The sequence below is a fragment of the Puma concolor genome, chromosome D2, assembly GCF_028749965.1.
Source record: "Puma concolor isolate L17-30 chromosome D2, mPumCon1.1.hap2, whole genome shotgun sequence".
In the NCBI taxonomy this organism is placed as follows: domain Eukaryota; kingdom Metazoa; phylum Chordata; class Mammalia; order Carnivora; family Felidae; genus Puma; species Puma concolor.
This window is the reverse complement of record NC_141677.1, coordinates 82,263,869-82,287,644: the sequence shown is the minus strand read 5'-3', so window position 1 is coordinate 82,287,644 and position 23,776 is coordinate 82,263,869. Positions and strand designations below refer to the sequence as shown.

General features: G+C 51.5%; 2 protein-coding genes across 9 annotated transcripts in view; one reads left to right on the top strand and one right to left on the bottom strand.

Moving 5' to 3' along the window:
- UROS (uroporphyrinogen III synthase) overlaps positions 1-22,807 on the top strand; it is a 35,558-nt gene extending 12,751 nt beyond the window's left edge. For all 8 annotated transcript variants that reach the window (XM_086681147.1, XM_086681148.1, XM_086681141.1 and 5 more), the window contains 6 exons: positions 2,908-2,982; positions 12,469-12,543; positions 18,019-18,099; positions 19,033-19,118; positions 19,951-20,049; positions 22,422-22,807. In XM_086681147.1, the coding sequence (XP_086537273.1) occupies positions 2,908-2,982; positions 12,469-12,543; positions 18,019-18,099; positions 19,033-19,118; positions 19,951-20,049; positions 22,422-22,556 (551 nt within the window). In that variant the 3' untranslated portion in view covers positions 22,557-22,807. The remainder of the gene's footprint in view (positions 1-2,907; positions 2,983-12,468; positions 12,544-18,018; positions 18,100-19,032; positions 19,119-19,950; positions 20,050-22,421) is intronic.
- The window catches only part of EDRF1 (erythroid differentiation regulatory factor 1), a 67,653-nt gene continuing 57,470 nt past the window's right edge, over positions 13,594-23,776 (bottom strand). The window contains exon 25 of the mRNA XM_086681131.1: positions 13,594-14,645. Coding sequence (XP_086537257.1) covers positions 14,573-14,645 — 73 coding nt within the window. The 3' untranslated portion in view covers positions 13,594-14,572. The remainder of the gene's footprint in view (positions 14,646-23,776) is intronic.

The window sequence follows — 23,776 nt, the reverse complement described above, 5'->3', positions numbered from 1 at the left end:
TGACTCTTAATGTCCCACACAAAGTGACACATTAACCCGGTAGCCTTCTACCGCTACGCCTAGTGGCGCCGTGTCACAGATACTGCTTTGGGACACAGGTGACAGGGCTGGCTCCTGAAGTCCCCAGTCCCTGGGTAGTTCACCTGCCAGGTGAACCTCTCTGTCCTCAGCATATACTGGTTGCAGTCTCTTTCCTCAAGGGGATGATGGGAAGACCCAACAACTTTGAGAAAATGGTCCGTGCATGCCAGGCACTTAATGACAGGACCATCCCTTAAACCCCTCTTCCTACCTCCTCTCGCCATCAGTACATGTGAACAGGGCCCAGGTTTCAGACTGAACAGCCATGTTAGTCTTTGCAGTCAGACCACTTTGTGGCCAACATTTGTGGAACGCCTAATGCATACCAGGCCCTGTTAAATACTTTCCATTTGTTACCTCATTTATCACTAGACTGCTGGCCAGAGGCATATGTATGGTGGTCCTGTTTTACAGATGACAAAGCTGAGGCTTGGGAAGCGCTTGTCCAAGGCCATGGAACCAGTCGGTGCACAGCCAGGCTTCAGACCCAGGCGTGACCAGCCCTAGTTATTCTAAGCAGTGGAGGCAGCAGTCAGGGGTCATTACAGAATGGCTTTGCGGCAAGTTAGGCCTGGGTTCAGATGGCCACTCTGACCTTGGCGAGTTCCTTGACCTCACTGAGCCTTGCTTTCCTTGTCTGTAAAGTGGGCATAATAAATAATCCTTCCATCCCAGGATCATCACTTCTCTTTTTTTTTTTTAATTTTTTAACGTTTTAGTTTTATTTTATTTTATTTTATTTTTAATTTTTTTTTCAACGTTTTTTATTTATTTTTGGGACAGAGAGAGACAGAGCATGAACGGGGGAGGGGCAGAGAGAGAGGGAGACACAGAATCGGAAACAGGCTCCAGGCTCCGAGCCATCAGCCCAGAGCCCGACGCGGGGCTCGAACTCACAGACCGCGAGATCGTGACCTGGCTGAAGTCGGACGCTTAACCGACTGCGCCACCCAGGCGCCCCTAGTTTTATTTTTTGAGAGACAGAGAGAGAGAGAGAGAGCACGAGCAGGGGAGGGGCAGAGAGAGAGGGAGACACAGAATCCAAAGTAGGCTCCAGGCTCCAAGCTGTCTGCACAGAGCTTGATGTGGGGTTTGAACCCATGAATGCAAGATCATGACCTGAGCTGAAGTCAAATGCTCAACTGACTGAGCCACCCAGGTGCCCCCAGGATCATCACTTCTAACTACTAGCTAGCTAAACTTACCAAGTGCCTTCTCTGTGCCAGACCCCATACTAAATGCTTTACCCTGAGGTAGATATGACTCACCAGAGCTTGAAGAGCAGCGGGTATGAAACTTGCCAAGACCACAGGGTCTGTAAGTTGTAGACTGGTGATTCCAGCTACCAGTCTGAGTCCCAAAAAGAAGCATTCAGGATGTTGCCTGGCACATGGCAGGCTAGTGGGGAATAAGTGGCAATGGTGAATGGTTATTGTCTCTCTACAGTTAATTAGGCTTCCGTTATAAGCTAAAAAATCACCTTCTTGATGGTGTATACACATTCACCTCCTGCTAAAGAGAAATATCAGCTACGAGGCTCGGAGAATGGTTTGCTCACATGCGATAGGTAATTTTCAGATAAATATTATTTACGTGGGTCGGGGAGGAAAGAAGGTGAAACTCAATCTCCGGTTACTTTTTCAAAAGAAATTACCCCCAGGGCACCTGGCCAGCTCAGTCGGTAGAGCATATCCAACTCGACAGTGGGGTGTAAATTCAAGCCCCATGCTGGGTGTAGAGATTACTTAAAAAAAAATAAAAACCTTTAAAAAGAGGTAAATAAAAGAAAAGGAGATTTCCAATGGGAGTGCAAAGGGTTGTGTCACACTTAAATATAAGGGAGAGTTCTGCTCATAACTGGATTCTAAGAAGGGAGAGCGCATATTTTCTTGTCTTCTAAAAAAGTGTTCGATACTGAACACTGCTCAATATTGAACCCATTTTCTCTTTGTAGGTCTTTAATCCACATTTAGAGATGTTTGTTTTTGTCGTAAAATGGTAGTGTTCTCCATTAAAGCGTGTCTGCTATGAACTTGAAACTTATTATCTTTCTTTGACCTAGTGGAAACATGAGTCCTCTCCTCGGAGATCACAGCTTCTTGACTGCCTCTAGATTTAGGTCCCAAATAAAACCAGTTGTATTGCTTTATTAGATATTAAGTTGCCACCTTTCAATGACCAGTGACTTTTTCTTTAGATGTCTAAATTTTTAGGGGCTGGTTCATTCAGAAGAGCATGCGACTCTTGATCTCAAGGTCATGAGTTTGAGCCCCAAGTTGGGTGTAGATGTGACTAATAAAAATTTTTTTTATTAACTGTAAGTCTAGATTTTTACATTAAAAAAATTTTTCATTAGAGAGAGATAAAGAGAGAGAATCTGTGAGTAAGGGAGGAGAAGGAGGGAAAGAGAGCATCCCACGACCCTGGGATCATGACCTCAGCCAAAATCAAGAGTCAGACACCCAACCTACCCAGCTACCCAGGCACCCCTGGATTTTAAATTTTTAATGTCACCCTTCAAATCAATTCTTCAAGTCATATTTGTTCTCTGGTACACACTAAAAATGCTTCTAGTGCCAACTGTGGAAACGAGTTAATATTTTACTCAAGGCATACTGAAACATTTACCAAGGTGATTTTTAAAAATTTGCCTGCTGAATACGAACAGAATAAAATGGAATTTTAGTTTGAGATGCTTCTCTTTATATTTGGTCATTAATAGTTTGCCTTGTTCACAAGTGTCTTAGGATGAACAGGCAGCCTCGGGCAACAGTGCAAATGGCCACCATGATATCTGCAGCTCACATATCATTCCATGTTTTACAGTCTGGAAACACTCTCTGAAAGAAAAGTGGAATGCTAAGTCAGTGTACGTGGTTGGAAGTGCTACCTCTTCTCTAGGTAAGCAATCCAGGTAAAGGTAAAACACCACAGAATTATTGCGATATTATATATTTGTTGGTCTTTGTCCCAGTACCTGGCACAAAGCTCCTTTAGGAGGTTTTAACCCTTGGTATTTGCTAAGTGATAAGAAAGATGAAGTTATTCATAACAGACCTCTTTCAGTTACACCTGAGTTTATATTAATGAGGTGGCTTTTGGAAAACTGCAAAGGATGGGGGGGCTGGTTGCCAGGGGAACCAACCTTGGGATTAAAGAGGGTGGTCTCCTGTCTCCCCCACCTCCAAGGAGGAGAGTGGGACTGGAGGTTGAGTTAATCATCAGCGACCAGTGATATAATTCATCGTGCCTGTGTAATGAAACCTTCATAAAACCCAAAAGGATGGTGCCCCAGACAGGTGCTGGGAGGGTGGTGCACCTGGAGGGGGTGTGGAAGCACTCTGCACCCGCCCCCCTTGCTCTGCGCATCTCTTCCATTTGTGTCCTTTGAAATATCCTTTGTAATAAGTGGGCAATAGTTAGCAAACCATTTGCCTGAGTTCTGTGAGCAAATGATCCAACCCAACCCACATTCGCTAACCAGAGTACCAAAGCATGACTATGGTAGTAGCAGAGAGTACAGGAGAGAAAACCAAGGGTTTTTCATTCCGCAATGACTTAGCCTTGTTTATTTAAAAAAAAAAAAAAAAAAAAAAAAAAAAAAAAAAAACACAAAAAAACACTATAGTTCAAAATACGATTTTTTGCTTATTAAATTTACAAATAACTAGTTAAGTATAGAATGCCACTGGTAAGGGTACAGTGAAACAAATATATTCAAATATTGCTAAGTAGCATTGAGAATTGGTTCATATGTTTTCAGAAATACTTGATCAGTATGTATCAAAAGCTCTATTACATTGGCACCTGGCTGGCTCAGTAGGTAGAGCATGGGACTCTTGATCTCAGGGTTGTAAGTTCAAGCCCCATGTTGGGCATAGAGCTTACTTTAAAAAAATGAAGTAAAATCTTTTTTTTCCAGTTATTAAATATTTATTCACTGTAGTTCTTAAGTTCTATGACAATGGAAATTTTGAATTTTTCATTGGTGCCTAAGTTATCGGCTTAAGAGGCATGGTACCCTGGCTCCAGAAAACTCTGACTAGGCTTATGTAGTGGGTTCAGGGCAGGACCCTATAAACTCACACAGCGTTCTGCATTGGGTTTGTCCCCATATTGAAATTCATTTTTTTTTCAATTTAACTAAATTTCTTTTTTTAAATTTAAACCCAAGTTACTTAACATATGACGCAATAATGATTTCAGGAATAGAATTTAGTGATTTATCACTTACATATAACACCCAGTGCTCATCCCAGCAAGTTTAATGCCCATCACCCATTTAGCCCATCCCCCCACCCATAAAATAAAATCTTTAAGAAATAAGAAAAAATTTTAAAAGCTCTATTACAAGGTTTGTACCCTTTGGCCCACTAATCCCTTTTCTGATAAATCTAGACAAAGGTAATAATCCAAAATAGAAATTAAGTGTTTTTATTTTTATTATTATTTTTTTAATGTTTATTTTTGACGGAGAGAGAGACAGAGCATGAGTGTGGGAGGGGCAGAGAGAGAGGGAGACACAAAATCTGAAGCAGGCTCCAGGCTCCGAGCTGTCAGCACGGAAACCAACGTGGAGCTCGAACTCATGAGCTGTGAGATCATGACCTGACCTGAAGTCGGACGCTCAACCGACTGAGCCACTCAGGTACCCTTGAAGTGGTTTTTATATGAGACTATATCCTAGCATTAGTTATAGTCATGAAAAAAGGAAAGCCCCCAATAGGGAAACAGTAATCATTTATGTGATGATTATGTAGCTTCTTCTTTTACATACTTTTTATTTGGAAGGAAATTTATAGAAAACTTACAATACAAAGAACTCAGTCTTTCCTGGACTCCTGGAGAGTAAGTTGCCAACATGATGCCCCCATCACCTGCAAATATTTGAGTGTAGATTCCCCACAAAGACATTTCTGTATAGCCACAACCATCAAATTTAAGAAATTAACACACATATATTGGTACCTCCTAATTCTCACTAACATCTCTCATAGCTGAAGGGTTAAGTTCAGAATCACGTCATACATCTCGTCAGGTCTTGTTAGTTTCCTGCAGGTTGAAACGATGCCTCCATCTGTCTTTGGCTTTGTGACCTTGACACTTTCAGAGTACAGACCATTTGTTTTGTAGACGGTCCCCCAATTCAGGTTTGTCTGATATTTTTCTCATCATTACATTCATTCAGGTTATATATGTCTGGCAGGAATATCACAAGCGATGCTGTTTTTCTCCTTGACGCTTACCCATCATTCCAATTTGCTCTCTTACTGGGAATGTCCTTTGTCATCCCTTGATTTAGGTGATGTGAGGCTTCTCCACTGTGAAGCTACTGTTTTTCCCCTTGAAATTAATAAGTGCTTTGTGGGGAGGTACTTTGAGAATGTATGATAATGTATTCTTTCTTTCTTTCTTTTTTTCTTGAGTAGTCTCTACACCCAATGTGGGGCTTGGGCTCACAACTCCAAGATGAAGAGTCACATGTTGTACCTATTGAGCCGGTCAGGTGCCCCTGATTAATTGTCATCACACTTTCAATTTATTCAATTACTTATTTATATCAGTATGGATTCGTGGTTTCCTCGTTTAAAGATTACAACCCATTACTAAGTCTATTTATTTTATTGCTCACATTATCCCTGATGTGGCCATTGGCAACCCCTTTAAGGTGACTTCTGTGTCCTTTTGGCATGTCCCATCGTTCTTTGAATACTTCCTCCTTTGCTGGTGCAAAAAGATGTTCCTGGTATGTTCTGTCTTTCCTGTCACAGCCCTGAAATCAAGCATTTTCCCTAAGAACCAGGGTTCCTATTAGTGGAGAGGGTATTTAGAAGCCGTCATGTGGCTGCTCAGTGTATTCATCACCCTTGGACTTTACTGCTCATAGTCATTTTCAGCACACAGAGACAGGGAATACATAATTTTACACACACACACATCCCAATGTTCACATATACTCATTTATATTGGAAACCATGAGTTTATTCCACCACCTTCAATTACAGTCCGACACCACAGGGCTTATTCTGGGTCTTTCACTTCTATATTTGTGGCCCCCATCTCTGACAGGGAAAAACCTAATACATTTACCTATTTGACCGGTGTCCCTGTAAGGAATCAGTCTCCCCTGGCCCCACCCTCACAGGGTTTCTGACACCCCACATTGGTCACTCCTCCACAATGACACTCACATTACTCTGCTCCACCTAAGGTCCTTCGGACCGAAATGTTCAAAAGGAGAGGGGGGGAGCAGAGAGGCTAGGGGGTCTTTTTAAATGATTTTGAAGGATTTTTATAGCATAGGAAAGATACAGTATATAACATTAAGGAAAAAGCAGGAAGCAATACAGATAGATATCTGATATAATTTCACTTTAATCAAAAAATGCAGGGACTATACTATACCAGAGAGTCCTCTCTATCCTCCAAGGAGCCTGAAAGGAGCAGGGCCTCACGGAGATACTTGCCGGAGTATGTAATGTTCATAACCAAATCAGTCACAACAGGCAAAAGGTGGAAACAACCCAAATATCTACTGACAGATAAATGGAGAGATAAAATGTGGCATATGCAGGCCATAGAACATCACGCAGACATAAAAAGCAGGGAAGGGTGCCGGGGTGGTTCTGTTGGTTTAAATGTCTGGCATTGGCTCAGGTTGTGATCATGGTTCATGAGTTTGAGCCCCACACTGTGGCTTTGGATCCTCTGTCTCCCTCTCTTCCTGTCCCTCCCTTTTTCGAGCTCTCTCTCTCTCTCTCTCTCAAAAATAAACATTAAAAAAAAAAAAAAAGGAAGGAAACTCTGACATATGCTACAATATGGAAGAACCTTGAAAACATTGCACTAAGTGAAATGAGCCAGATGCAAAAAGATAACGATGCCGTATGATTCCACTTATATGAGGCTCATAGAGCAGTCAAACTCAAAGAGACCAAAGGTACAGTAGAGGTTTGCAAGGCCTGAGTCAGGGGAAGTAGGAAATTATTGTTTAATTTGGTGTAGAGTTTCTATTTGGGAGGATGAAGAAGTTCTGTAAGTGGATACTGGTGGTGGTTGTGAATGTACTTAATGCCACTGAGTTATACACTTACAAATGGTTAAAATGGTAAATTCTATGTTATGTATTTTTACTACCGTAAGAACAAAACCTGAAAGGAAATAGCCAAACATTAAAGGTATTTATCTCCAGATGGTGGTATTACAATGGTTTTTATCATTTTTAAAATACTTTCAACATTATCCAGTCTTGAAATTGTTATTTAAAAAAAAATTTTAATGTTTATTTTTGAAGGAGAGAGACACAGAGTGTGACTGGGGGAGGGGCAGAGAGAGAGGGAGACACAGAATCTGAAATCGGCTCCAGGCTGCGAGCTGTCAGCACGGAGCCCGACGGAGGGCTCGAACTCACGAGTCTTGAGATCATGACTGAGCCGCCTGGGTACCCCATATGTTATTTTTAAAGCACAGAGGTAAACAGTGAATCATTAAAAGTCAACCTTACAAATGAACATAAAAATTAAGCATTTGGGGCACCCGGGTGGCTCCGTCGGTTAAGCATACATCTTCGGCTCAGGTCATGATTTCATTGTCGAGAGTTTGAGCCCCACATTAGGCTCTGTGCTGACAGCTCAGAGCCTAGAGCCTGCTTCGGATTCTGTGTCTCCCTCTCTCTCTGTCCCTCTCTCTCTCAAAAATAAATAGACGTTAAAAAAACTTTTTTTAAAGTAAGCATTAGGGGTGCCCGGGTGGCTCAGTTGGTTAAGTGACCAACTTCAGCTCAGGTCATGATCTCACAGTTCATGAGCTCGAGCCCCGTGTCAGGCTCTGTGCTGACAGCTCAGAGCCTGGAGCCTGCTTCGGATTCTGCGTCTCCCTCTCTCTCTCTGCCCGTCCCCTGCTCATGCTCTGTGTCTTTCTGTCTCTCAATAATAAATAAACGTTTAAAAAAAAATTTTTTTTTAAAGCATTAAACAATGCTTAGCAATTATGAGTAAATCAATGTACAGCTTTGTTGCAAAACAGTTCAGTTTGTCCAAATGAATTTTGAAACACTGGGGGAAGTTGCGGCATGAGTGAAAGTAGTTTAAAAATGAAAAGCCCTCTTTCCAGAGAACAAAATGACGTAAGGCGGACACCAGCTGCGAGCTGCCTGTCTAATTAAGAGCTGATGCTTAGCTTTTCAGTACAGTGCAACCTGCGCCTGGGAGCCCTGCAGATCAGCAGAGGGGGAGTCAGGCCTTGGTTGCCAAGGAAACCGCCCCCACTCCCCCCCCCCAAATCAGTTAAGACTTGGCTTGCTCCTCCTTTCGCTGTTTTCTGAAGTAGAAGAGGGAAGCAAATCATAGGGGCAATTTCTGACCATCAAAGACAGTGTGTTTGTAAATTGTTCCATTTTGATTCTTGTGCTGCCTTCAGTCTGGTCTCGTGCTTTGCATCTCACTGTTCTGTCAAGTGAGAAGAAAACCCCACAGCGGAAGCGGTGACACGGGAAGAGAAAGCCGAGACGGAGCTGGCAGGCGTGCGCCAGCATCCCGTGTGGCCCAGGCAGCAGGGCCTGGTCCGATGGGGACCCGCTGGCCCCAGCCTGCTCCCTGTTCATTCAGCTGTGAAGGAAAAGGGCGCGTTCTAAATGCTAGAAACATTATGACCAGAGGAGAGATGTAATTCGAATTTCGCAGCTGTAAAAAAAATCTCCTGGGAGAGGAGACCCTGGCCGGCTCTGTTGGGCCCCACACTGGGCGCAGAGATTACTTTGAAAGAGAAGGGAAAAAAAATCTCTTTGGAGAAACCAATCGGTCTTAACATGAAAGTCAATCACCCAATTTTGGAACCTTCTTAGTTCACTTTGCAGACACAATGTGCACAAGGAGCTCTCTCTGGCAGGTGCAGGGAAGAGGACTTCCTTGAATGCCTGGATGTTTCTGTTGATCCTGAGGCTCAGCCAAGAGACTGGAGAGTTAGAGGACGTTAAACACTGACAGCCGGAGGAATCCAGGCCCGTGTGTTAGTCATCATCTGCTGCGTAACCCATTGCCCCAAAACGTAGTGGCTAGAAACAACAAGCATCTAATTGCTCACCGTTTCCTTGAGGCAGAAATCTGGGAATGGCTTAGTTGGGTCCCTCCGGCTCAGTGTCTGTCACCAGGCCGCAGACACCTCGAAGCTTGACTCGGGGGCTCTGCTTCCAAGACCCTGCACGTGGATCCACCCCCCAGCCCTCACGTGGTCCTCTCTAAAGGGCTACCTCCCGGCCCTGCTGTGAGACAGTCCAAGAGCCAGTGAAAGAGAGCATCCAAGCCAGAAGCCAGTCTTTCCATAATCAGGCTTGCAAGTGACACTATCTCCCTTCTGCCACCTTCCTTTTGTGTGAATGGAGTCAGTCCAGCCCACACCCAAGGGGAGGGGATGCCACAGGGGTGTGAGCACCGAGGTGACTGGGAGCCTTTTCACAGGAGCCCCTCTGGCTCCCCCAGAAGCTGTGGATCAGGGCAGGAGACGGAAAGGTAGGGATGTGTCTCACAGTGGAAATGGAAACCGGGTCCAGTGAGCAGCAAGTAGTTAAGGTCCATCAGGGAAACGTGTCTGTGTCTCTTCATAAATACTGACTTGACTCACAATCCTGTAGAAATTATTAACTACTAATAGATGGAGACTATTTTGTAAGTCTGTTGTTGGTCTGCATAAAACCTCTGAGAACGTCACTTTGGTTGGAAAGTTTCTGCTTATTTTAATAAGATTTCCATGTGTATCGAAAAAGCAGCATTGGTTGGCTGCGGGCTGATCCCCTGCGGGTCAGCCGGCCTCCCTGGGGGGAAGCCGCCTCCCTGGCCGCCCAGAAGTGGGGTCCCCTAGCTCCCCCATCTGACTGCCAGTCTGGTACCTGGGAGCCACTGAGTGGCCCTCATTACTTGGCCTTGTCGACCCAGAACAATTCCTCCGTGGAACACAGCTTAGCACTGAACAACTCAGGACTCGGACAGACGCTGTGTAAGGTAACTTCACTCTGAGGTGTGTATGTGCACCGTCGGAAAGAATTACCGTCTACACCTACTCGTGTAAGTCCTACTGCCATTTCTGCGTCCCCGTCGCACGTCAGGCACTGCGCCGTGCACTTTATGTATGTCTTTTCACAAGGAAGGTCTTACTAAGCCCATTTTCCTGACTTAAAAAAACCAAGCCTAAGAGAGGAGGTGTGATTTACCAGTCACACGCCTCAAAAGTGGTACAGATGGGGTGCCTGGGTGGCCCGGTTGATGAAGCATCTGACTCTTGATCTCGGCTCAGGTCACGTTCTCGTGGTTCGTGGGACTGAGCCCCGCATCGGGCTCTTTGCTACCAGTGCAGAGCCTGCTTGGGATTCTCTGTCTCCGTCTCTGCCTCTTCTCCACTCATGCTCTCTCTCTCTCTCTCAAAATAAATAAATAAGCTCTAAAAACAAACGTGTAAAAAAAAAGAAAAGCAAGTGGTACAGACATCGTTCAAATCCCTGACTGCATTTTCCAAAGCCACCATGACCCACTGGCCTAAGCACGCACACGTCCTTCCACTTTTAAACCCTATCTGTTTTTTTTAGTATTTTTCATTGCTCTGTTTTCCCACTCATTCTGGGAGAATACTGAGGTCTTCTTACCCCTAACCTTGTTAAAATGTCTTCAAAGCCCATGTGCTGACTCTTACGGATGTGTTTTCACACTAAGAATTGTCTTACCTTCACATAACCACACGGTACCTTTCGCCATAGGCCTCTGCCAGCAGGGGGGGCTCACCCCCTGGTTTACAAGAGCCCCCCCCCCCGCCCCCAAGACTGGATGCGCTGTGGCAGTCCTTGCCTCAACCTCCTAAATGTAAACAACATGATGGCAGGTTTGTCCGGGATCAAACTGGCTTGTTCCACCCCCGCTGTGAATAAGCTTAAGCTGCACTGTCCCTGTCACCTGGGGAGGCCCTGAAGGTGGCCTTGCCTGGCCCGGCTGCTGGCTGTGACGCTCGTAGGCCTGACAGCTGAGCCAGCCCTGCCGCCTCAGGGGTTGAGACCTTCTGGCAAACATTCATTCCCCTAATTTTTTTTTTTTTTAGTTCATTTTGAGAGAGGGAAAGAGAGCACAGGAGGGGCAGAGAGAGAGAGGGAGAGAGGCAATACCAAGTAGGTTCCACACTGTCAGCACAGAGGCTGATGTGGGGCTCAATCTCACGAACCCACGAACCGTGGGATCATGACCTGAGTCGAAATCGGGAGTTGGACACTTAACCAACTGAGCCACCCAGGCGCCTCCCCACCCAATCTTTACTGAGAGCCCCTGTGGGCTGCAGGCAGGCCACACAGCCCAGTCCCTGTGCTCACAGAGACAGAGAGGACAGGCGCTGGACAGCTCAGGGTCCCAGCTGCCTCCTCTTGGGACCAGACGTCCCAGGGTTGTGTGGGGACGAAATGCATCAGGCCTCGCTCCGCACAGCCAGGCGGGGCCAGGTTCTGGGTCTGGTTCCTCTTGTCTAGTCAACTCAGGAAGAAAGCGTATGAATGTCGACACTAAGTACTTATGTCCCAGTTCACTTCCTGGGAGGTTTTCAGGGTTTTTGGTGAACCGAGACCTCCCCAGTTCAATCAGAGGAGGTGGCCCAGCCTGGGCTGGCCGTGCAGCATTCAGAGGGGCTCTGTTCCTGAACAGAGTTCACAGCTGCATGTGACTTTTGTCCCCCGGACTCAGGACACTTGAAATGACCTGTAAATTAAAAGCTGATGGTGCTTACATTAAAGCTGCAGTTCGTGGCCTAAGTGGAAAGCCCACAGCACCCATGTCCGGGAAGGCCCACACCCTGTGAACAGGTAGTGGGAGCTGACGGAGCTGTGCCCTTGGCCCTTCCTATATCAGCATCCTCCGCGGTGGCCAGTGTTCCCCGCGTGGCAAAGGGCGGGGGGAGCCTGGGTGTCTGCTTCTGCTCCCTTCGTGACAGCGGTCTCTCAAAGCAGCTGGGCTGCCCCTCACCCCAGATGACCCGCATTCGCGGTGCCGTGGGTCCCCGTCGGCGGGTCACTATGAAACCTCTCCCGCCATCCCTTCCATTTCAGTCTGGCCGCGGTCTGCTCCCACCCTCTCCTGGATTCCTTAAAGCGGGTCCCACGTGGCTGGCGTCTTGTCTGGTAGATGAGCTCAGTGGGGTGCAGAGGAATGGGGGCGTGACCCAAAGTCACACGTCCAGGAAAGGTGGGGCCAGGACCCAGCACCCTCACCTCTGACAGTGCCCGTGGGCCTCTGGTACCAGCCTTCAGGAGAGACTTTCTCTGTGATTCGTAAAGCACGTGCCTTTGTATTCGCACATCAACAACACGGGAACAGAGGTCTTCGACGGCCATGTGAAAACGTGCATTTCTTGGTTGTTTTCCAGTGAATAAAATCGGCCTGGACGCAGAAGGAGAGAGCTGTGGAAATGCAGAAAAGCTCGCAGAATACATTTGTTCCAGTAAGTAGAAAAAGCTCACCCCCAAGTGCAGGCCATTTATTTACGTTGGCTTCTTGGCCTCGCAACCGTCGCCCCGGGAAGGGCCCGTCTCCCCTGTGCATCCTCTGTGGTGACGGGGGTTGGTGTGCCGTGTGCAAGCCGCTCCTGGGACCCCAGGCTCCTGGTCCCGATGTGTGTCTCTGCTTGTCTGAGATTCGAGTCTCTCCGCCCCCTCCACCAAAGGACTCGGGACAATGCGAACATTACACAAAACAAAACATTTGGCGACAAGCACAGGGAGACCATCTGTGGTGATTCTAGAGGGAGTGGAGGCGGGCAGGTGCCGCTGGGCACCGTCCCTGTGTCTGTGTCTCCTCCTCTCTCCTAGGGGCTGCTTCCTTCTCTGAATTCCCCTCCTCAGAGCGGCCCCCACCCCCACGAGCACGTCCCCGGACGGCGTGTGGCCGCCGTTTGTAGGTGTCGCTGGTTGCAGACATGTTGCGTTTCCGTGAGGGGTTCACCCTTGATGGAAGTAAAGCTTCTGGGGAACTTGGAGCGAGAGGGGCGGGAAGGTTAAGGGGTGCCCGCAGGGCAGTCCTCCTCGCCATCTCCCCCACCCCCCAGCCTAACCCAGCTGCAGACACTTGCCCCCGCCCCCTCCCCATCGGTAAAAGCGGGTCGAATAAGCACGCCACGTCACGGGCCCAGCACGACGACGTATTATGTACGCAGAGACAACACGTGCCAGATGCCAGCGTGGTGGCCCCCCGGGGGCCAGGGAGCAGGGCAGCAGGACCGAGGGTGCTCCCTTCCTCTCCGGTCGCAGCCACCCCAGCCCTGCTCTTCCCTTTAGTTCGGTGAGGTCTGAGTTTGGAGAAACGCTCTTCTTACTAAAGGAGTGTGTTTCCCAGACACTCCCAAAAGCCCCGGGGACAATGGACGTGACCCTAAGCCAGTGACCCTTTGGGCCCAAGCCTGGTCGAAGCAGGTGCTGGCCTGGGCCGGGGAGGAGGACCGGGCACCCAGCACTGTGTTCCTGTCCCAGGGCAGCACCGCGGGGCCTCCTGCCTCGGGTCTGGGATCCACCACGCCACCCGAACCGCGGTGCCTCGGGGGCTCTCAGACACGACAGTCGAGGGCCCACGACTCTAGTGGCCGGTCCCATGGCTGCTCCCGGCACGTCGTCCCGTCCAGCCTCCTGCACGACCCTCCCACCTCTGCCTGTCCCCCCCTCCCCCGACGGTGCTGGCCGCGGACGTCCCGTCCCTCGTGTAGTTCCCGTTACGCACAGCCCCTCACGACAGGGCTGCCATAGGCTGTGCGCCTTCTACACATTACTGTCCCAAAGACCCCGGCCCTCTTTCGGGCACCCGCTCACTGTACACATGCCGTTCGTATCTCCTCTGTTGTTTAACCCGCTCCGGCCTTGTGAGGGTCGCTGGTCTGTGTCGCCTCCTCCCTGGTGCCCCCACCCCCAGCCCTGCAAAGGGCCTGGCACACAGGTGTTCCCACGCGGTGTTTGCCGAATGCTGTTGGACTGTTCCAGCTTGACGGGAGGGCACGTGGAGGGCGAGGCAGGGGAGGGCTTGGCCAATGCCGGCCGGCCTGTCGGGGCTGAGAAGCCCTTTAGCATCAGCATGGGCGTGCCGCTGCCCACCGCTGCCCAGCCAGGTGTTGAAACAGCAGCGGGAATCATGCCGGGGTCCAAGGGTGAGCACGGTCCCAGGCACCTCGGGGTCCTCAGGCCCGTGGCACTGTTTCGAGGGTCACTGAGCCTCACCTCTTCTGGGGCGAGAAGAATGTCACGATTGGGTTCTTCCCCCAGCCGTTCATGGTGTGGGTGCATATGTTCCAGAAGGATCCAACTCTAGGCTTTTTATTTCTGATGTTTTCAGGGGATAATGGTCATCATTAAGTGGTAACCGAGCCCTTCTAATGTCTTCATGTAGAAATCGCTGTGAACGGTAGCTCTTGGCATTCCCCGTGGAATCAAGTGCCTTGGTTTACGAAGACTCATGGTGGGTTCTGTGGGTGGCACGACAATTACTCCTTAATGGAACAGGTGGCTGCCGCCTGCTCCTAGGGCAGACCATCTGGCCGTCCTCACAGCTGATGCACTAGTTCTGGAAAGAGACGGAGGGAAATTGAGTCATTCTTCATCATCAGGTGCAAAGCCATCAAGCTGGTGTTCCTTGCTCTGCATACACAAGGCAGGAAGGATCCGTGTCACTTCTGAGATATCACACTGGTGTTTCAATTAACTGCCTCACAGCGGGAGGGTAGATAGGAGCCTACTCTGCCCTTATCTCGGCAGACACGGGTCCACACTCTTTGCAAAGCCTTTGTGACTTCTCGTTCATTACCGGCATGCCTGTGTGTCCTAATAAATTTTTTTTTTTTTAATTTTTTTTTTCAACGTTTATTTATTTTTGGGACAGAGAGAGACAGAGCATGAACGGGCGAGGGGCAGAGAGAGAGGGAGACACAGAATCGGAAACAGGCTCCAGGCTCTGAGCCATCAGCCCAGAGCCCGACGCGGGGCTCGAACTCACGGACCGTGAGATCGTGACCTGGTTGAAGTCGGACGCTTAACCGACTGCGCCACCCAGGCGCCCCAATAAATTTTTAATTCGCAATTAGAATACCACATAAGAATCCTTCTTGACTGCTAATACTTTAACCTTGGTTTTACCAAGGCATTAATGATTTCCTTCCCCAGTAAGATCTGAAGCTTGATTTGAAAAGCTAAGAATCTACTTCCAGTATTTAGAGTGAACAGGCCAGTTCATAGTTATTGCTTATTTACTTTAGTTGACACTTTTACTCTGTGACAGACACCACTGTGAGCACTAAAGCTATGAACTCATGTCATCTGTCGTGTGTGGTTTGTTTTTTTTTTTTGAGAGATGGAGAGGAAGGGGCAGGGAGAGGGGGGCGCAGAGAATCCCACCCTGAGAGTGGAGAGCCCTGATGTGGGGCTTGAACCCAGGAACCATGAGATCATGCCCTGAGCCAAAACCACAGGTCCGCCGCTTAACCAACTGAGCCACCTACGTGTACCAGATAGCTCACTGTTACGATAGAAAACTCTGCCCTCCCAGGGTATCTCCTCTAATGGAAGAGAGAGCAGCAATTAAAACGGTAAAAGGGGGAAGACAGTTGCAACATTCTGCAGGAGAGAGGGTCCGCCTGAGTCAGAGGGGAGCGCAGCTATTTGAAATGTCCTCTGGATTCGACGCTGGCAGGCAGACGGCTCCCGCAGCCTCGCAGACGTGCTCGGCTCTTCCTTCCTCGCCATCAGCCTCACTGTCCGGGTTCCGCACCAAGAGCATCTGCCCGCACGGCCTGCTTCTCACAGCAGCGCCTAGGAGGCTGAAATCCCTGCTCACCCGGCAACTGTTGGAGCTTTATAGTCACTCATGTGTCCTCCAGTGAAATGGCATTTGTAAAAAATCAGCCTTGTTACCTTAATCACTACAGCGACTACTTACGGAGTCCCCGCCCACCCCGTCCCACCGTACAACCCTCTCCTGGGATTTCCAGCACCCTTGCTGTCCTCAGCCCCCACAGCCCCGTAGTCCAGCCTCCTTCCTGTTAAAGGGATGGACAGCCTCGGAGCCGTGTGAGTCCCCATTCTGTGTCTTCTGTGTCGGGTGAGACCCCTGCCAGGCCCCATCTCTCCTTATCGTCCCAGGAAACACGTCACGCCTCTGCGAAATCAGACAGCTTCGGCGTTAACCAATTTAGCGTTGGCCTATTTGTGTTAAAACTCTGCAGGCAATAAACTTATCCCCCGAAAAGAATGAGTTCTTTGCCGCTGGCTCGAAGGGGGTTAGGTCCCAGGAAGGATAGTTGTGGTAGATCTCCACTCAGCAGCAGGAGAGGATTCAACCAGGACAGTGGTGGTCTTCCTCCCTGGATAATGGTGCCTCAGGTTTTCATGAAGGCAGCTGGGCTGACTGGGCCTGTGCAGCCTGGCCCTCCAGGCCCTGGTGGTGCAGTGAGGAAAGACAGGCGTCTGTCCTCTTCTAGGACACACATGCTAAGCTCCCATCTCCCTTGTTAGTGGCCAAGAATCAGAGAATATGAGCATATGAGCAGCTCAATACTCTGCTACTTTCGGAAGAGATGCTTCAAAGGGCAGATTCTGGAATCTTCCGAAGGACCCTTGCACACTGCTAGGGCTGGGCATGCTGACAAGGCGGGCCCGTGATTTCCCTGCTGGATTCTCGAAGCCGCCCAGAACAGGCAGTTGGGGTCTGTGGGAAAGCTTTGGCCCCTGGAATCCTGCCCCAGCACCTAACACCCACAGAGATACCGACGCTGAAGGGATGTCTGGGCTCTGGTTAAGAAAATAGCACCTGAACGTGGCTTTGAAAATATGCCTTTATGGATCGGACGTGTCATGCATGTAACATTTCTTCACACTGGAAAAAAGGAATCAGTGGGCATTTATCATCTACATTTAAAATTTTCCCCATTCCTTATGTTCTTTTATATCAGTGCTGATATTTACAGAACAGTTCAAAGAAAACATTCACCAATATATAGTTATTTAATAACTCAAAAGAGGTCTACAGTTATTCCTGTTGTTTAACTGGGTGTTCGTGGAGATGGTGCTAGATGGAAAGAACTTGCTTTGCTCCCTCCTGTATTTGCAGTCTCCAAAGAGGTGTTCAGGGAGGTCTATGGATATAGAAGTGTGCATAAGGAACAGCCATTAAAACTTCTTCCAATTGATGGCTGGATGGATGGATGGATATAGGGGGTAAATGGTTAGTTCTATGAAAATGTTCACATTTGGGGAGGATTCTAACATGTGACAGCCTATTGGTTTCTTGGCTGGTATTACCTCGAGTTGGTGTTTGGATTTCACGCCATCTTCACGATTCTGCAGAGAGCTTAGAACTGAACACACCCTTAGGTCTTCCTAGAGCGGAGATGGGGAGCGGAGGTGAGAGGCACGGCCATTCTCAGCAGACGGGGCCCCTACATGGCCGCCCAGCAGCCCCTTGGGCCCCTGGCCGGGTGGCCGCCGTCCTGATGGGGACAGTAGACCTGCAGCTTGTCTCTGTTTGGGGGTGCTTGCCGGGCCGTGGGTGGCTGCCCTCACCCTGCCACCTCGGGGGCATGAGCCCTGGCTCCAGCCACCTCTGTCACCTCCACGGCTCCTCCCGAGTTGGGGGGCGTCTGCAGTGCCGACACCACCCAGCCTCTGGCCTTCTGACTCCAGTGACAGGCAGAGCTCATGCCTGCTGCTCAGGCACCTCGTCAGCACCGGGGGGCCAGAGGGGCCTGGGGGGGGGGGGTGGCTCCCGGCTTGTGGAGACGCCCGTTTTCTGAGCGCCTCAGCCAAACTTCCTGTGATCTTCCTACGGCAAGGTCAGCGCTTCTTCCCACTCAGATGCCGGGTGGCCCGGAGCAGCTCCTCCCCACCCCTGTGCAGACACACCCCCTTCTCAAAAGCGTTCACAAAGTCCGGTTATTTATCTGCAGGGGAGTCACCGGCATTGCCTCTCCTGTTTCCCTGTGGAACCGTCAAAGGGGAAATCCTGCCGAAGATGCTCAAGGACAAAGGTGACGAGAATGCACTGGGGATCGTGGTCACCTCCTCCCTTGTCCGCCTCCTCGGGTCTACCGGGAGCCTTCGTGGTCAGTGTTTGTGGTCAGCCCCGTAGAGCCCCCTGGGGAGAGGAGGCCGCAGCAGGGGTGGGGGGCAGTGGCGGGCTGCCCCTCAGGAGCCCACAGAGTGTCACTGAGCCTTTGCCACTCCACTGTCACGGTCTAGAGACCAGCCCTCTGCCCCGGCGGCACGTCAGCCCCAGCCACTCAAGTGCTGGGGCAGCGGGGCGGGGGGGCAGGGGAGAGGGGGTGTGGCCCGCACACCTTCTGTCACGGGCGGGTCTGAGAGCAGAGGGTCATCGGCAGGTTGGAGTGCAGACTTCAGGAGAGACTAAGCCAGGTTTGAACTCTCCCTCTGCTGTTCATTAGCTGTGTGAGCAAGGGCAGGTCACACGCGGTGCACGTGTCCACATCCCCGCCTGCGGAATGAGCACAACCACAGAGCCTGCCGCCCAGGGCCGCTGTGACGCTAGGTGGCACCAGGCCCGGCTCTCCAAAGGCAAGAAACGCGCGGCGCCGCGGCTCTCCTCTTCCCGCCCTCTGTCCTCGATCTCCAGTGACCCACGTAAAGAATATTCCCCAGGAGGATCTTAGACCCAGTAACGATCCCCCGCTGCGTTAAAACAGAGATCGTGTGTCTTTGGTGTTGTCCTCTGTCTCCTGAACGCTACCGGGAATAACGGCAGAGGACGTTAGGCCGCGGGGTCAGGATCACGGGCTGCCGAGGGCCGGCCGGGCACCCGGGCACGGTCTGCACCTCAGCTCCCGGCTGCTTGTTCAGGAGAGCTGTGCTGCGCTGTCCCGTCTGCACGGACTACCCTGCAGAGCAGGGACCCCACTGCCTTCCTCGTGTAATAAAGCCCATTTCCTGGTTCTGCTCGTGTCCAGGGATTCCCATGGAAAGCATCATCGTCTATCAGAAGGTCCCACACCCGGGAATCCAGGTGAACCTCCACAGCTACTATTCTCAGCAGGTGCGTGGTGCTCCCCGGGAGACCTCCAGCGGGGCGGGCACCTGCGCGTCCCCCCATCCCCAGCAGTGTGACTTCATCTCCACCTCTGTGAAATGGGACCGGACCGCTCTCCTAAGGTTTTTGTAAGGATTAAAGGAGATAATTTACACGAAGCCATATGCGTGGCATCCCAGACATAGTAAGCCTGGGCAGCTGGGGGCCTCGATGTCGTGCAGGGGGCTGGCAGAGCTATAGGGGCAGAGGCTGAGCCCGTACTGGGAAGGCCCACAAAGCCCTCGGAGGGGTCTACGTTGAATTTGGGAGGTCACAGGGACCTTTGGAGGCCTCAGACAGGAGAGTGGGCGGCGCCTGTTTGAGTCGAGGTTTTCCACTCCTGTTGTCAGTAAGACCTCCCGTCCCTCTCCTAGGACGGGCTTCTAGATGCCTTGGTTCTGGACGTCCCCTTGGTGCAAACCGAAAGGCCACGCGGCTAGCCTGTCTTCTGCGTCCTCAGAAGGGGTGCAGAGCGGACAGGGAGCCGGGCTGGACTGCTGCCTTATTGACCAGTGCCACTTTGGCCACATGAGCAGAGGCACACTGTCCACAGTGCCCCTGTCCTCTGGCTGGCAGCACCATGAGGAGCAGCGCCCAGCCTCCCCAGTGGCACCCTGCTCTCTACACAGGCCTCCCGTGAACTCGGCCTCCAGGGAGCAGAGAAGGCCACGTCCCCCAGGGACCCTCCTGCTGTGGATCCTCGGGTCTGCCTCATGTGGCCCGAGGGCCCAGCTACGGCACTAGGGGAACATTCTCTCCCCTTGGCCTACGACAACAGGCTGATCTTTCCTCCCTGCAGGGCATCCCAGCGAGCATCACGTTTTTCAGCCCCTCTGGCCTCACCCACAGCCTCAAGCATATTCAAGAGTTATCTGGTGACAACATTGGTCGAATCAAGGTGAGGTATTCAGTGGGCTTTTGGTCTTTTCGGATTTTTAAAAATTTTTACTAATTATCCTAGAGCTTCCGTGTAAAGTCAGAGCACTCCTGACCCAGGAGACACCCTGATGCCAGCTCTGGAGCACTGGAAAGGCAGGGTTCTAGAACTCCCAAGCACCGCTTCCTGGCTGGTGCTCCTGGACAAGTTACTTAACCTCTCAGAGCCTGTTTCCTCATTTGTAACATGATGCTTATCCCTCTGTGGCCTGTACAGGTGTATACAGTAGTCCCCACCCCCCGTGGGGGGTACGTTCCAGGACCCTCAAGCAGATGTCTGAAACTGCGGTTAATACAGAACCCTAATATACTAGGTTTTGTTCTATCACAGACATCCCTGTGGTAAAGTTTAATTTATAAATTAGGCACAGTAAGAGATTAACAACAATAACAATAAAAGTTTAACAATACAGTGTAATAAAAGTTCTATCAGCGTGGTCTCTCAAAATATCTTCCTCTACCACACCCTTCTTGTGAGGACGAGAGATGAGAAAGGCCTACGTGCTGAGCAGAGGGGGGTGAATGACGGAGGCGTGAGGTTACTCCGGACCTGACCACACGGGACACGGAAGGTCATCTGGTCCTGGACCGCGGCTGACCGTGTGTAACTGAAACCACGGAAAGCAAAACCCCGAGTAAGGGGTTTTCCTGATGGATTAGTCTCAGGATTCGATGAAAAAATTCAAGTCAGTCCTTAGCCAGAGCCTGGCATGCACGTGAGCATCCTTTCCCATTTTCCCATCTAAGCATCTTGGAATTCATCCTGGAATCTATTCAAAAAGCCATTCCCCTTTTTGTGTCTTTTAACTCAAAGGATGAAAGTCCCACATTTTAAGGGCTCTGTTTGTCAGGAGTCTACACGTATCACCAGGCCTAGGGGGCCGGTAATGGGAATGCTCTTGAGCCAGCTGCAGTGGGACCGAGGAGAGGGCGGAGGTGACCTGGAGCCCCGGGACAGAGGCCGCCAGCACTGTCCCAACTCACGCGGAGTGAGGGCTCTTCCCTTTTATCACAGGATGTCTCGTAGCACACCTGCGGGGTCGGCACCGTTTCCCAATTTTGCAGCTGGAGTTAGGCTCAGAGTTGTGCGCCTCGCCCTTGGTCTCCCGGGAAGAAGGGAGGGCCGCAGTTTGAACCGAGGAAGCCTGAGTCCACGTTGTTAGCCTCGGTGATACGTGAGCCATGGCCCGTTGACGGAACATTTCTAGGCAATATCTCGTAGGATTTTCACACCGTTCCAGGGGTAGAAATCAAGCAGAATCGGGACTTCTGTCCTTATTACAGGCGAGGAAACTGAGGCCCAGAGAAGTTAAATGACTTGCCAAAGTCATATGGTGAGTTTCGGGGAGGCCCAGGACTTGCATTTAGGTCGCTGGGGAAAGAGAACGTTGTCTGACTCTTGGGGACAGAAGATTAAAAAGATTAGACCCTCAAGCGCTCAGTGTTAGCGGCTGGCACGGAGTGAGCGGGTACCGTTTTAGAGGCTGGGATAAGCAGGGGTGCCGGGCCGCCCCGGTTCTCGTCCCCCTGCGCCACACCGCCCCCCCCCCCCCCCCCCCCGGACGTGGTAGCCGTGCCTGGGCGGCCTGGCAGCCAGTAGCCGACTTCCTGTGTCTACGGACTTGCCTGTTGTGGGATTTCAGGGCCGGCTTCTTTCACTTAGCGTCGCGGCTTCACAGCTCACCCGGCATCCCGACAGGCTCGTGCCGTCGGAGTTTCTAGTCGGGAACAATACCAGGGTTCCCAGCAGCCGCTGGCGGTCACTGAGCACTTCTGGTGCCGGGCGCCAGTGGTTACACACGCTGCGCCACGTGACCCTCACGGCAGCCGAGGAAGCCTGTTCACCTTGCTGTTTCACAAACAAAGAGACAGAGGCCCAGAGAGGGAGGGTCACTTGCTACGGCCATGATCCTGCAGAGCTGGGATAGGAACCTGCCCCTCTGGCTCCAGGGCCTGGCCTCTCGACTGCTCCATTTTCCTGGGGGCGTCGCATTGGGTCCCCCGCGCGCCCCGGGTGCCTTCCAGACTTTGTGCTCCACTGGGCCCCACCCAGGCGTGCGGAGGTGTGGCCAAGGCGGCGCGCACCAGTGCCGGGGTCTGGCACCCCGGCCCCGCACCGGAGCCGCAGGCTGGCGGGGAGGCTGTAAGGAGGTTGTGCAGGCCAGGCATTGCACGGGTGTGGGGCTGGATTCCCATCGGGAGGCGTGAGCACACAAGTTAGGAGCTCACGGGTGAGCAGTGGCGTCCGGACAGGCCACAGGCCCTGCCCCACCGCCCTCCCGCTCCCGGCCCGGCCTGCAGGTGCACTGAGGTCCCTTCTCTCTCCCCCTGCAGTTCGCCGCCATCGGTCCCAGCACCGCCCGTGCGCTGGCCGCCCAGGGCCTGCCCGTGAGCTGCACGGCCGAGAGCCCCACGCCACCAGCCCTGGCCAAGGGCCTCAAGTTGGCGCTTCAGGCCCCCGGCTGCTGAGTCACTGGCACTTCCGGCCGCGCGGCTGTCCCGGACCCGGGCATCGCACCACCACCGCTGCGGGGAAGCCAGGCATCGGCGGGCTCCCCGGACTTCTGCCTCGTGCCTCCGCGGACCCGCGGGGACACCGGGAGCGGGTTGGGACCCAGTGCCGGCGTCGGGCTTGGCCAGCGCCCCCGGCTCCCAGGCCCGGCCGGGGCTCCTCCGGAAGCAGGAAGGAAACCAAATAAAGCACCGGCTCCCCGAGCTGACTGCGTTGTCACTTGCTGCCTGTTGTTTTCACGCAAAGCTGTGTTCGCCGAGGAAACCGATGTGCCCACGTCCTGAGATCCGCCGGCCCTGGTGGGAATGATGAAATCTGCCGCGTAGGAAGTAGTTTCATTCATCTTCTAAAAAGGACCCTCAGGCTCCTGCTGTGTGCGCTGTGGACACTTGCGGTCTGCGTATGGGGAGAGGTTCTTTCCCTCGGAAACCAGACGCAGCGTAGGTCAGGCCGGGCATCTGACAGGCGGGGGGCGTTCAGTTTACTTAGAAGGGGTTTGTCCAGGGGCGCCTGGGGGGCTCAGTCAGTGAAGCGTCCGGCCTCGGCTCAGGTCATGATCTCACAGTCGTGGGTTCGAGCCCCGCGTCGGGCTCTGTGCCGACAGCTCGGAGCCTGGAGCCTGCTTGGGATCCTGTGTCTCCCTCTCTCTCTGCCCCTCCCCACCCCCCCACCTCAAAAGTAAATATTAAAAAAAAAAAAAATTTAAGAAGGGTTCATCTGCAGGCACAGTGCCCCGCAGAGAGGCTTCAGAAATCTATCCCCAACTTTATTTCTGCTTTTAAAATCTTGGCCGGGAACTTGGGGGGGGTTGAATGAAACCTCCGTCTGTCTTTCAGTAATGGGAGCCGGTGCAGGAAAGAGGACTGCGTTACCCGCACGTTGTCTCTTTGGAAGGCGTGCGATAGTGGGCGGTTCCCGCGTGCCACAGCCCCGCACACGGGGCTCTGCCCCTCGTCCCCGTTCCTCTTAATGCCCTGAGGAGCGGACACCACTATTATTCCCATTTCTCCGCGGAAGGAACGGAGACTCAGGGCATCGTAGGACTTGCTCAGGGTCACACGGCTGGCGTGCGACTGGCGGACAAAGGGGACTCGTGTACGTAAGCACGCAGGCCCAGACCAGCAGCGTTCACAAGCCACCTCACATCAAAGCCACCTTAGCAGAAGAGTATGAACCC